At 37.3% G+C, this 12788-nt stretch overlaps 1 protein-coding gene across 6 annotated transcripts in view; it reads right to left on the bottom strand.

Moving 5' to 3' along the window:
• Nucleotides 1–12788, bottom strand: part of GRIK1 (glutamate ionotropic receptor kainate type subunit 1) — a 368154-nt gene that overhangs the window by 11227 nt on the left and 344139 nt on the right. For 4 of the 6 annotated variants that reach the window (XM_060640365.3, XM_060640367.3, XM_060640366.3 and 1 more), the window contains one exon: nt 7387–7637. In XM_060640365.3, the coding sequence (XP_060496348.1) occupies nt 7387–7637 (251 nt within the window). Of the gene's footprint in view, nt 1–4671; nt 6033–7386; nt 7638–12788 lie in introns of those variants that run through there. The other 2 variants (XM_060640368.3, XM_060640370.3) reach the window with 1 other exon arrangement.

Genomic DNA, 12788 nt, shown 5'->3' with positions numbered 1-12788 from the left:
TTTTTAACGTTTATTTATTTTTGAGACAGAGTGAGACAGAGCATGAACGGGGGAGGGGCAGAGAGAGAGGGAGACACAGAATCAGAAGCAGGCTCCAGGCTCTGAGCCATCAGCCCAGAGCCCGACGCGGGGCTCGAACTCACGGACCGTGAGATCGTGACCTGGGCCGAAGTCGGACGTCTAACCGACTGAGCCACCCAGGCGCCCCTGTTTGGTTTTAAAACACTGCCACTGTACACTGGAAAAGTTATTTCTAAATGGATGTTAATTGCTTCCTGGCCTCTCTGTGAATTGATGAATGTTTGGGTTTCCAGGCAAATGAAAACCTCTTTGTACAATTACAGAAATAACCTGATTGAGATTTCTCCAAATGACTTGCTAAATAAAGTGATCTGACTACAGAAGAAATGAATGAGAACGTGTGGAAGCATCTGATAATGTGCCAACTGATACTTAGGACTTAAGATAATTGCATATCGGGGTGCCTGGGTGGCTCAGTCAGTTTAAGCGTCCGACTTTGGCTCAGTCAGGATCGCACAGTTCATGAGTTCGAGCCCCACAATGGGCTCTGTGCTGACAGCTCAGTGTCTGGAGCCTGCTTTGGATTCTGTGTCTCCCTCTCACTCTCTGCCCCTCTCCTACTTGCACCCTGTGTTTCTCTGTCTCTCAAAAATAAATACACATTAAAAAAAATTTTTTTTAAAAGATAATTGCATATTAGGGTAGGTTACCTGGGGACAGTAGTTTCTTAGTTCCTACGGTTGGTAAGGACTAACGTGATCAGGGCAACAACCTTTTTTTGAAATGGAAAAATCTGAATATTTGAAGTCTAAACACTTCAGTTAAAAATTGGACAGAAAGAAAATCCTGGTTTTGCTAACTTAAGCTTAGTAGATAAAGGAGCGACAGTAACTCCATTCCATCACTCAGGTCCTACTCATGCTTTTTGTGTGTTTCTGGGTGTATATGCTGAAGCACGGAGACACGGTGGGGTTGTGCAATTTGGCCAATTAGCCCCATTTGGGTTGATGACTACAAAGTTCAGATTTTGTAGCGGGTGTAACCACATAGAACATTTGGGCTTTTATCACCAAAACGTTCTCATCTGTGTAAGTAGAATTTTTTTGAAAATTTAAGGGAGAATCCCATTTTCCATGATATCAGTCTCTATGGAGAGGATTTTGAAAGCAAAAATGATTTTAATATGCCTGTGCATCTGGACATAAAATTCCATAACTGCGGGAAGCATAATGAGATGGTTCCTAAAGGCAAGTTAAAACTGCAGCATCAAGCAGAAATTTTTCATTATCTATAAGAGTTAATTAATAATGCCATTTGGCACAGTCAGATATGCAGAAAATAGTCCGAGAAGTAGGAATGCCTTGCTTTCCTTTTGCTTTTCAAGGCTGTTCAGGCTACTTTTAAATTGCTTACTGGGAAATAGACCTTATAGTATAAAGGGTCACGGGCTTGGAAACTAATTGGGATTCATTGTTTTGCTGCTTTGCCATAGATGGCTCATATAGAACATAATATAATGCTAGTCAAATGTAATGAGGTATTTGGAAATATTTTTTTGGGGGGGGATAGGTTTATAACTATATAATCCAGCTGATTTTCCTAAGGGCATGATCTCTACCCACCATGTGTCCTCAGGTAGTTGCAGTTTTTCTGGAAAAACTCTAAAATAATTCAACTTCTAATTTTAGTCTAAGACAAAATAAACTTTATTTTTTTCCTTATTGCATTGGATTATAAACAGGCTTGTCAGGAATTGGATTAGACAGCGTTATATGCTCCATAGTTGTCGATGCACTGTTCAATCTTTTCAAACACCTCTCTGCTCTCTTGCTAACTTTAAACAGTATTCCTCAAAGTATAAGCCACAGATAACCTGCCAATGTTAATAAAATCTCACCCTCACCACTTGAAGTCAAATTGCTGTGTTCCATCTAGCTTTAAAGAAAACTCATGCTTACCAAAGTTTTAAAGTAAAACAGCTGTATTTAAGATTGTTGGGGGAAAAAAAGCTCATGTAAGGAAAGGTATTTTTAAAAAATCCCTTGTACTAAAAAAACTCATGTACATGACCTAATTTTGGAGAAAACTGCTATATTGAAGCTATTTTTTTTTTTTTATGGAAACTAATGTCTACAACTAATTTTAAGCATTCGCTTTCAGATTTTGTTAAAAAGTCACCAATTCCTGGATTACACTCACTGAGAAGCAATCTATGGAGGTAAAACCTATAATCCATATTTTAAATAATTTCCCCGGTTGATTCTGAGGTACACCAAAGTTCTGAGAACTAATGGCAAAAAAAAAAAACAGAGTTTGGAATTTTTTCTTTCATGTTCAAGGTTCTTTTTTTCTAAATTTCACTTAAAATGCAGTGGCCCCTGTTGGAGTCACTGTGGTTTCAGCAGTCATTTACTTGATGTCAAGAATTGGTTGTCTAGGGCATGTATAAAAAGAAAAAGAAGTGTAAGGAGCCTTGGTTTCTGAAATGAATAGAAGTTCTTCATGGGAAAAAAGGGCACAGAGACCAATTAAACTACCTATTTGATCATTTTGAGTAGGTCTAGCAACTATAACTAAACATGAAGGTCATCAATTGAATATAATGAAATTTTTATCTCAAAGATGTGCAGTTTCTTTTTGAACTCTTTCTATAAAGGGTTTATTGAATATTGAATGCCAAATATGTGAGTATATCTTGGCTTAGAATTAGTGGTTGTACCTCTGGAATCAATCAACAGACATCAATGAATTATTGAATGCTGATTACACACATAAGATTATGCTTTAGATCACTACTGCACAGTAAAATCAACTGACTACCTTAAAAAACTATTGTCCTGCCCTCCTTCCAGACTAATCAAATTAGAATTTCTAGAGATGAGGTTCATGACTTCTACTGGATCCTCATGTGTTGCCAGTTTGGGTCCTTCCCTGGGGTGCAATGAACTTGTCCTTGATTTTTAATGATTGTGTGAGGAAAAGTGGTTTTAGAGAGAGAGTTTGAACCTGTAAATTGGAAAACCTCTTTTCCAGACAGACTGTGTATTAAGATGCATGATAAATTGTACTTACTGGCCACATGACCAGATAGCAATACCTAATTTCTCTATAAGGAGCTAATATCTGTTAACCAATATCTGTTAACAGAATTCTTATAAATGATCTTATTTTCGATACCATTATAGAATGTCATTTAATTCTCAAAGAAAATATAGGTCAACAAATTATCTTATTTTACAAATGAGGAAACTAGGGCTCAGAGAATTTAAAAACTACTCCCAGTCGTCAATACCATTGTTTACTGAATGGCAACGATGTGCCAGGCATGGTTAATGTGTTTTGTACAATAACACTGGATGAGGTACATATCATCAAGCCAGCATTCCCTGAGTATGATCTGTAGAACAATGGTCTCTCAAGATACTTCGGGGGAAAAACAGATTCTGCTATGTGATAAGTTTGGGAAATACTGAATGCTTTCCAATCTTGTTGAAAATTCCCAATGCATCATAACATGTTAAAAACACTGAGATATCATGCCGTAAAGAAAGTTTAGAGTAGTGTTCCATGGGTTCCTTGACCAGAAAATCTAATTTGAATAACACTTGTCAATGGTACCTTATGACCAAGAAATTATGTCCTAATATTACCTACTAAGAAACTAAGGCTCTGAGAAATGTAGTCACTTGTCTGCTGTGATTCAGCATGTGGCTGTACTAGAACCTGCACCTAAGTTTGGTTGATTTTGAAAATTCTCCTATAATTCTAAATTCTAGGACTCCAGGCTGCTGACTGCTTATTTCTCTGTTAGTAAAGCTGAAATAAAATTGTTGAATGGATTAAATGTAATGCTGTATCATTTCAAAACATTTTGAAAACTGTAAAATAAGATATAAATATCAGAAATAGGTAGTATACAGCTTAAAGTGGCACACAACTATTAAGTTTACCCAAACTCTGAATTACACTTTCAAAGGAGAGTCTTTGTAGAAAAGCAGATTTTGTTATCGCTAACCCCTTGATCATCTCAACTTCATCAATCACCCTTGAACTTTTTTGGTAGCATCTTTGATTTATTAAATAGTCCTTGGGAAGATAAACTCATGTAATTTGTGGTTTCCACATACAGAATCAATTAATTCTGAATACTAAAATACCCCAATGTTTGTCTCTATTAATTATGAAGATGTAAACTCTGACCCAGGACAAAGTGTGCTGCTTTCACTTTAATAACAGTAGATAAATGTTAGTGTAATTTAGAGATATTTTCTTAAAAGCACATTTATTTAAAGAAGAAAGCAAGACTGAGAAAATCAGGGCAGGAGTCAACTTTCCTATACATGCGTTACTGGAGAAATATAGTTTTGACTGGAGGGACCTGTGGTTCAAAAATTGGAACCCATTTAAAGCTAAGCAAAGAGAAGGCAAAATGCTACATGATTGCACAGATGGCTTATCTTTAATTCTGAGAAATATGTTTTGGGGCTAACTTCACATGTCAAAGGTAATCCCATTAAGGAGAACAAAGACCAACTGATCCCATGCTGGGGGAAGATGAAAGGCATCCTCAATTCCCCTACGCACTGTGAAGAGGAAAAGAAGCTCAGAGGGCAGGCAGACATCCTCCATCACAACAAATTAAGTATGCAGTTGGTTTCTTATGTCACCAAGCTGAGTTAGAGTGGGAATTATTTACAGCATTTTGAATGCAGGTGGAAAATAAATCTAGAGATCTGTAACTAATGTGTATGGAAATTCTTTCCTCTATTTATTTTCTCCTCCTTGCCCTTCTCCCTAATATACTTGGAGTGAATTGATAATGACAAAGCATCCGAAGAAATGATTGTGAAAGTGTTAATGCTCAGAAAAGATTGTGAGGAGAACAACCACTCTATGCTGGGTGAGTAGGAAAGGAATAAAATTACATCTTGTGAAAAGATGTTCGTCAATGCATAGTGAAAGTGAGTCAGTGGAAAATAGAAGATGCTATGTGTTAGTTCCTAGTTTAGGAGTTTGTCTGGAGCTTGCAAGAAATAGTCTGCAGCATGAAAAAAACCACAGTTCCTTGGAGACTCTGAACATACTATGATCTGAACCTACAGAGGGTTGTCAGGTAAATGTTACGAGAGAGCTTGATGTTAATGAATTTCGACCCAAGAATCATTTTCGACTGAGTTGTGCCTTTCTGAGTGAAGTTCAGCGTAGCTAATGCTCTTCTGTGACGCCAGAGGGTTCAAGTTTAGTTTCCATTTTCTGGATCACGTTTTTCAATTTTTAAAATATAAGACACCTTGAGTCTTTGTGTAAATAATACATTTTAAATAGTGGAATCAATTTGAGTTGAACGTCAACGTTGTCATGGACTTACTACCAAAAGTTAGGGTTTTGGGTAGTTTGAATATGTGGATCTACATAGAACAGAAGGGACAGGGAGAGGGAAAACAGGAGTTTAAAAAAAAAAAGAAAAAAAAAGGTCCACAAAGATAAAAAGAATTCCACCATACTAGCATTTTGTTTTTATGCTTTGCACTGTTGAAAATCTACATCTACTTTTTCATGAAGAAAGACTTGCTTATTTTTAACACATAAATATAGAACTAAGATAACCGTTGTCTTGATGGTATAGCAGATTCTGGAAAATACACATATATTGAAGTTTATATGCCCCTAATACACCTCGGTTTCAACACAGAATGTGCATCTGTTTTCAGTGCATTGAATTCAATGTCTAGAGTCCATGAGTTTTGCTACCTTGAAAGGATAAAGAATTATGGCTATTTATGCTTAAAAGATACAGATATCATCAACAATACCAATTAGCAGAAACAATTTCTACTGGGCACACTTTTTTTTTTAACTGATTACACAGTGTGAACTGAGGACTGTGTCCGAATCCCTCTCTCCTCTCGAATTAATTTGCCACATTCTAAATCCGTAGATAAAGTGGTTCCAGAAGTGGAGTTGGTTGGATGGGTTTGTTTACACTTCAGTCCATAAAAGAAACAAAAAGCCTTGCATGCAAAAAGAAATGAGAAAAAAATATAGAAAAAAATGAATAAATCAGAAGCAAAAATGAATGTTTAAATGAAAATTTAAATCAAATGAAGCTGGCAATTATGAGAAGCACATTAAAAGCATAACATATACAAGCTTTTATTTTTCAAATTAGTTGCATAAAACAAGACACCTCAAGAGCAAATTGAAAGTTAAAACAAAGCAGAACAGTCCATTTTCCCTTTTAAGTAAAGATAGTTTTCTCTAAAAAAATCTAAAAAAGGGGTGTTTAATGTTCTCACAATTGCCTTGTAATTTTGGGAAAATTATCATGATAAAACCAAGTTATAATCAATTATCCCCAGCTTTGGGAGCTTAAAGAGAGTTTCCACTTAAAGGAGGTGGGAGTGGTGTGAAATTATTAATCAGAACTGGCTACATAATTTGTGGGGCCCAATACAAAGGGAAAATGTGGAACCCCTTGTTTAAAAATGATTAGTAATTTCAAGACAGTGACAGCTGAGCATTAAACTAGCCATGTTATTAATAGTTTATAGTCTCAAAATTCTAACAATAATTTTAAATTGAATGGGTGGTCTAATGCACTATGATGGGCATGAGGTTTGTACTTTGTTTATTCTAGTATGCTTATGAAAGAATTATCTTTAATATAATCATCTTATACAGAATGGTAGGAGCTCCTGGTGTGATTTCCATCAAAAATAAAAGTGACAGGCAAAAATGGTTGACTGTTGAAATCAACTATGATCCTAAATACAATCTGGAAAAATAAAGTCTCTAATATATTTCATTGTCATTCTGTGTTATTTATCCTATTCCTGACCAAAAAATCCTGATGAATTACCTTTTTATAGATCATGTTTTGGGAGAGGTAAATGCTCAGTTTCAAAATACTGCATTTATATCTTTATGTAAATTGCTTTGCATTCATACATGTGCTCAGCATCCACACTTCCAGAAAGGATGGTAACATTTCTCTCAAAGATCTTTTTATATCTTTTCCAATTTTGGATTTATTTCTTGCCTGCTTTATCGAGGATTTCTATCTTAAGAGCAAATAACTGTTCAAGAAATTAACTGGGTTTGGAATTTCTGCACTGCCGTTCCAAATAGGGCTAATTGGATTTAGTATATAAGGCGCTTCCTTCTTCTCATTAATAAATGATGGCACCGCAGTGCCAGCAGCACCTGGCAGGGATTCAAGAGCTCTTTGCTCTAACTCAGAAATGGCTCTTCTGGGCATCTAATTCAATAGACTGTTACAAAAAGGGCAGACATCTTTAAAACCCCCAAACTTAAGACAGATAACACAAACTAAAAACTACCTAATCCTAGAAAGAGATGACTCACCTGTTCAATATCACTGTTCTTCCGTGATTTGTATATAAATTCTCCAATGGCTACAAATACAGAGAGGACCAGTCCAGCAGCCAGAACAATGAATATGCCCCCAATATTTTCTACTCCCAGAGCACTGGCCTCTTTGCTGTCTTCCTCTGGGCAGCCATTTCCCCGCCACCACTTTTCTTTCATCATATGCAGTTTGCCCTCTTCTTGTAGTTGAAGGATAGCGATAGTGATTTTATCCCGGTAGGGAGAGCCTGTAAGGAATGTCATTTGGATATTGGTCACCAAAGGGTTGAAGATGTCAGGAAGGATTATTGTCTTAAAGGTAACTACTTTATGGCTGTTGGGAAATCCCAATCCACAAATTGATTGGCAAAGGGCACACAAGTTGAATTCTATATTTTGAAAGATCAACATAATTGGAGAATGGATAGCTGACATGCTGAGATTAACTCTTGCCCAGGCTGTCTATTCCTTTTAAACAGGGAAAAGCTGAGCTGGGGATTCTGTGACATACGCTTGCTTCTGGTGAATTTTTCATAAATCTCTCCCCACGTCGGGGGATTTTGTTGTTCAGATTCTATTTTTTCTCAGTTGTTTAATATTGTGACAGTCTGGCTAGATGAACACCTGTACCATCTTGTCTTCTTCCTAGGGCAGCAGCTAGACATTTCCCAGTCTTCCTTACAATTCATTCAGTATGGTGATGTGATCAGTTTCCAGCCATTAGGAGCTGAAGTGACATAGGACTATTTCCAGTCCTATTTCACATTCTCCCAACATGATTCTCTAGTTTCTCTCTCCCTTTCCCCAAATATGCAGTAGGAAGGAAAGGACTTCAAGGCACTAGGGATAGTGGAACCACCAACTGGAAGGAGTTTGGGTCCCAGGATGACTACATGAAGAAGTCTCTCTTTCAGTCCATGTCAGACCATGACAAGGTCAAGAAACATTTACTGTGTAAGCCATTTGAAAATAGCAAATGTTGGTTACAGTAAATAGTCCATACTGACTAATACACTTAGTAATATGCCATTAATATTAGGTTTTGGATACTTCAAAGGTTCTACAAAATTCAGTTAGGTTTGGAAAATTTGCAAGGACTTCATTGATATTTTTTATACTCAAACTTCTAGTAATGTCATCAAACTTTTAATTATGTTGAAAGTACTGGCATCTGTCTGTAGCCATAGCTTGTCCAGTACTGGATTCCTATGCCAATTAATGCAAAGGAAGAGATTAAAAGATGGTAAGATGCATTTACTCAATTTTTCCTTGGATGTTAAGAATTTTCGTTAGCATTTCTTCTACTCATTAGGAAGGTAGTACACCTTGGCTCTTTCTGTTTGCAAACTTTAAAGTTCTTTTTTGGTAGAAATTTAAAAAAAATGCAAAAGATAAAATAGGAAGTAGAAAAATGTGTCATCTTAGAACCAAAAGAGATCTAGAAATCATATAGTCCAGTCCACGTATTTTAGACTCCAAGAAATTTAGGATGTGAACGCATGAGTAAAAGTACTAGTTACTGGCAGAGGCAAGGATTTAGCTCATTTCCTCTTACTTCTTACCTAGTGTTATTTCCAGGAAAGCTGTTTTCTCTACTCCACAGCCTGCCCCCCTTCCTGCCTTCAACCTCCACATACACAAACCTTATGTTCCATGGCATATTTTATGTTGGAAAAACAGAAGGTTCACATTGTGGCATTTGTCATTTTTCTTTCTTTCCTCCCAAGACTTCCTAAAGTCATTGTCAGTAGTCAAAATCAAGTTTAAAAGAAGAGCAAAATGTTTTGGAGTTAGATTGTGGCTTGTCAATTAAAAGAATGGATTTTTGGTGAGACAATGGCTCTTGTAAACCAAATTAAAAGATATTGACCGCTTGCTTAAACACCCCCAGAATAATGGTTAGTGTCAAAATTAGCACCATTAACATACCCATAGCATGTGAGCAATTAAGTGAAACCAGGAGAGCTTTGCTTCAATGTATAATAAAATGCTTTGAAGAGCCTAAGAATGATTCTTACGGTAGCAGTTGCCACTGTAATCCTAGCAGTATGCACAGTGGGCCCTCAGTAAATGGTGACTGGTGCTCCCCTTCTGCCTTCAGGCTGCACAGTGCCTGAAACATTCAGACAGATGGGGATCGGATCTCCGTTTAAAGTTATTCTCTAAGGAGGGTAATTTCCAGCCTCCTGGTAACCTGTTTAAGCCATAACTGCTCTCATTGTCTTGAAGCTTTATTTCAAATCCCTCAGGAAGCACATTTCCAGAACTTTTGTCCTGAGAGTCTCAAAGAAGCAAAGGCTTCAATCTTGTGTCGTGACTGAGCTGACTTCGCCAATCTTTGACCATGGGAAAGAGTCTGAAGCCTTCAGGGAGTCAGTGAGAGCAAGAACTGAAGTGTGTGGAGAACTTTTTGTATCTGAATATATTTTAGCTTCATTCTTTGTTGTTGTTACTTAAGTGGACTGAGTGACATGAGAAGTGATTTATGACAAGTCACTTGAAAAAGCATATATATATATATATACACACACAGATCTTCCCGAATAGCAACTGAGCTTTCTTAAAGAGTCAATTCATCATAGAAGAAGCATCTCACAAATTTATCCAACAGCTGTATTCCCAAGGGATGTATTCTCTCTGAGGCCTGCCATCTGTTCCAATTATTCCTTCATTGTTTTTGGTTTAAAAGCCTGACAGGTTTATAACCAGTATGAAAAATTCCTGGAGTGTATTTCTCTTTATCTAGGGAGGGGGAAAGGCTCTTCAACTTTGGATCCTGTGTGTCAGAGTATGGGTGAGATTGGCAAAAAGTAGACTGAATTGGAACATTCAAATCTCTATATCATATCATATAAAATACAGTGATACTCATCAGAGGGTCAGCCTCATTTACAGGAGGCCAGAGTAATTTTTAAATTGCCGCATTGATTCAGGACTGTTGCAGAAAGAAGCCCCTTGCTTCCTTTCTATTTGCCCTACCCCCAAATTTTAACCATAGTGTTATATTCTGTTCATTGGAAGAAATGCCCATGAAAAGTCTCATAGTAAAGGACAAATATTCTCAGGAGGAGTGAGACCCATTGTTATTTTCCATCATTATTGCCAGACAGGAAATCTGGTGAGCAAGGCCTAGTTGAAAGGTGGTCAGGTGGGCTTATGGGGTGGAAGACAAAATGAGAAAAGTGTAGTTTTCAACTCTACAATTTAATCTAAACATAATTCTAGGTGGAGACCACAATTACTGCTCTGAGAAGATGCAGAATATAATGCAATCAGTCTTAAGGTCTTGATTTGGAGTGATTTGGGCAAAAGCACCCACTCCTCGTGTTTTTGTCTGACTTATGATCCGTTTATCGGCCCATTTACCTGAAGGCAGCAGTTATGGAATATATAAAAATAGCATCTGCCTCACTCTCCCCACCCATGTTATCAAAAATGAGGTGATAAAGCTTGGTTGGGGAAATAGACTTTTTTCAAAAAGAGTCACGGTATTCTTTTAATTAATGTCTAACAATCCCACTGAGTCCCCTGCAGAACATGTTGGCTTAATCACAGGAGAGTTTTCCATTTGGGGAAACACAAATATACACTTTACTGGCAGTATTACTACTGTCATCAGGGAAAGTTATTGAAAAGAAAGAGACCAGAAAGTATTATAGTTTCCTTAGCTAAATCGTTCTGCAGATTTATTCGGAATACATTCTTAGTAACAATAATAGAGTTAATTTCTCAGTAGCATACATTTCTAACACCAGTTAGCAGGGAGTAAAATTGGTTTGTGTTCATGCTGAAATGTAAAGAAAGTTGATCTTTATTTGGTTAATTAAATTGATACTGATCAAAAGCTGAATATGGGATACCTAGTCTCTCTTTTTTTAATGAATTTGTGGCTGAATGTCCTAATATTAGGACAGTCCACTTAAAATCCGAAATTTTAAGCTTTTCAATTCATTTTTTTAAGTTTGTTTATTTTGAGAGAGACAGAGAAAGAGAGCAGGAGGGGCAGAGAGAAAGGGAGAGAGACAGAGAATCCCAAGAGAATCCCCGCTACGGGGCCTGACTTCACAAACCATGAGATCATGACCTGTGTCGGATGCTTAACCGACTGAGACACCCAGGCACCCCTAAAATCTGGGTTTTTTAATTTTTTTTATTTTTATTTATTTATTTATTTATTTATTTATTTTTATTTATTTTTGGGACAGAGAGAGACAGAGCATGAACGGGGGAGGGGCAGAGAGAGAGGGAGACACAGAATCGGAAACAGGCTCCAGGCTCCGAGCCATCAGCCCAGAGCCTGACCCGGGGCTCGAACTCACGGACCGCGAGATCGTGACCTGGCTGAAGTCGGACGCCCAACCGACTGCGCCACCCAGGCGCCAAATCTGGGTTTTTTTAAATGAAAAATGGAATCTCTACATACTTGTGTTCAAATTCTCACACGTGCAACTGACTAACCTAAAAGGCAGGTGCCCCCTTTAGATGTGTCATGCGGTCTCTAATTTTCCAAAGTTGCTACATTCCCTATTGCTTCCTCAAGCAAACAAGCTTATTCAATTATAATATCTGCTTGGCCTCTGTAAGCATTTGAATTTTTGATCCCTGTCTAATGTTGAGGGTTGGACTGGACAATCCCTTTCAAAAAACAAAAATAATACTATCTATAAACAAGCACATCTAATCTACCTTGGATTCTTTATAATATGACATATGACTTGACTGTAACCAAGATTTCTGCTTATTAGACTAGCCCGGTGGTCTAAGATGGCCTCTGATTCCTCTTCTTTGGAATGTTTATCATGGGGCACCTGGGTGGCTCCGTTGGTTAAGCATCTGACTTTGGCTCAGGTCATGATCTCACGGTTTGTGGGCTTGAATTCCACGTTGGGCTCTGTGCTGACAGCTCAGAGTCTGGAGCCTGCTTTGATTTTTTGTCTCCCCCCTCACTCTTCCCTTCTCCACTCATACTGTCTCTCTCAAAAATAAGATAAACATTAAAAAAAATTTGGAATGCTTATCACAAAGTTACTAATGACTCATTCGAGAAAAGCATATTACCACCATTCCCGAACATTATCCAATACACTTTTCTATAGAGAGGAATCCATAATCGTCCTTTAAGTATAGAATATAGTTCTATATGTTAGACACACAAGAAAACCTTGCTGTATGTGTCTGTATGCCGACAAGGCAATAATATCCCTAGAGAAAACAGTAGCACAAAATGCAGAAATAGGAATATTTGGAGGTTTTATTTATCCTTGACTGTATCTAACACATTGCCAGAAAAAAACTATAAGTTAATCTTTAACTTTTTTCTTTTATAGATATAGTTTTCATTTTACTTCTATTGACATGGAACTTTAGCCTTTCAATTTTTATCATCTACATGCATAATT

Source organism: Panthera onca, chromosome C2 (assembly GCF_046562875.1).
Source record: "Panthera onca isolate mPanOnc1 chromosome C2, mPanOnc1 haplotype 2, whole genome shotgun sequence".
Classification (NCBI taxonomy): Eukaryota; Metazoa; Chordata; class Mammalia; order Carnivora; family Felidae; genus Panthera; species Panthera onca.
This window is presented reverse-complemented; position numbering and strand designations above follow the sequence as displayed.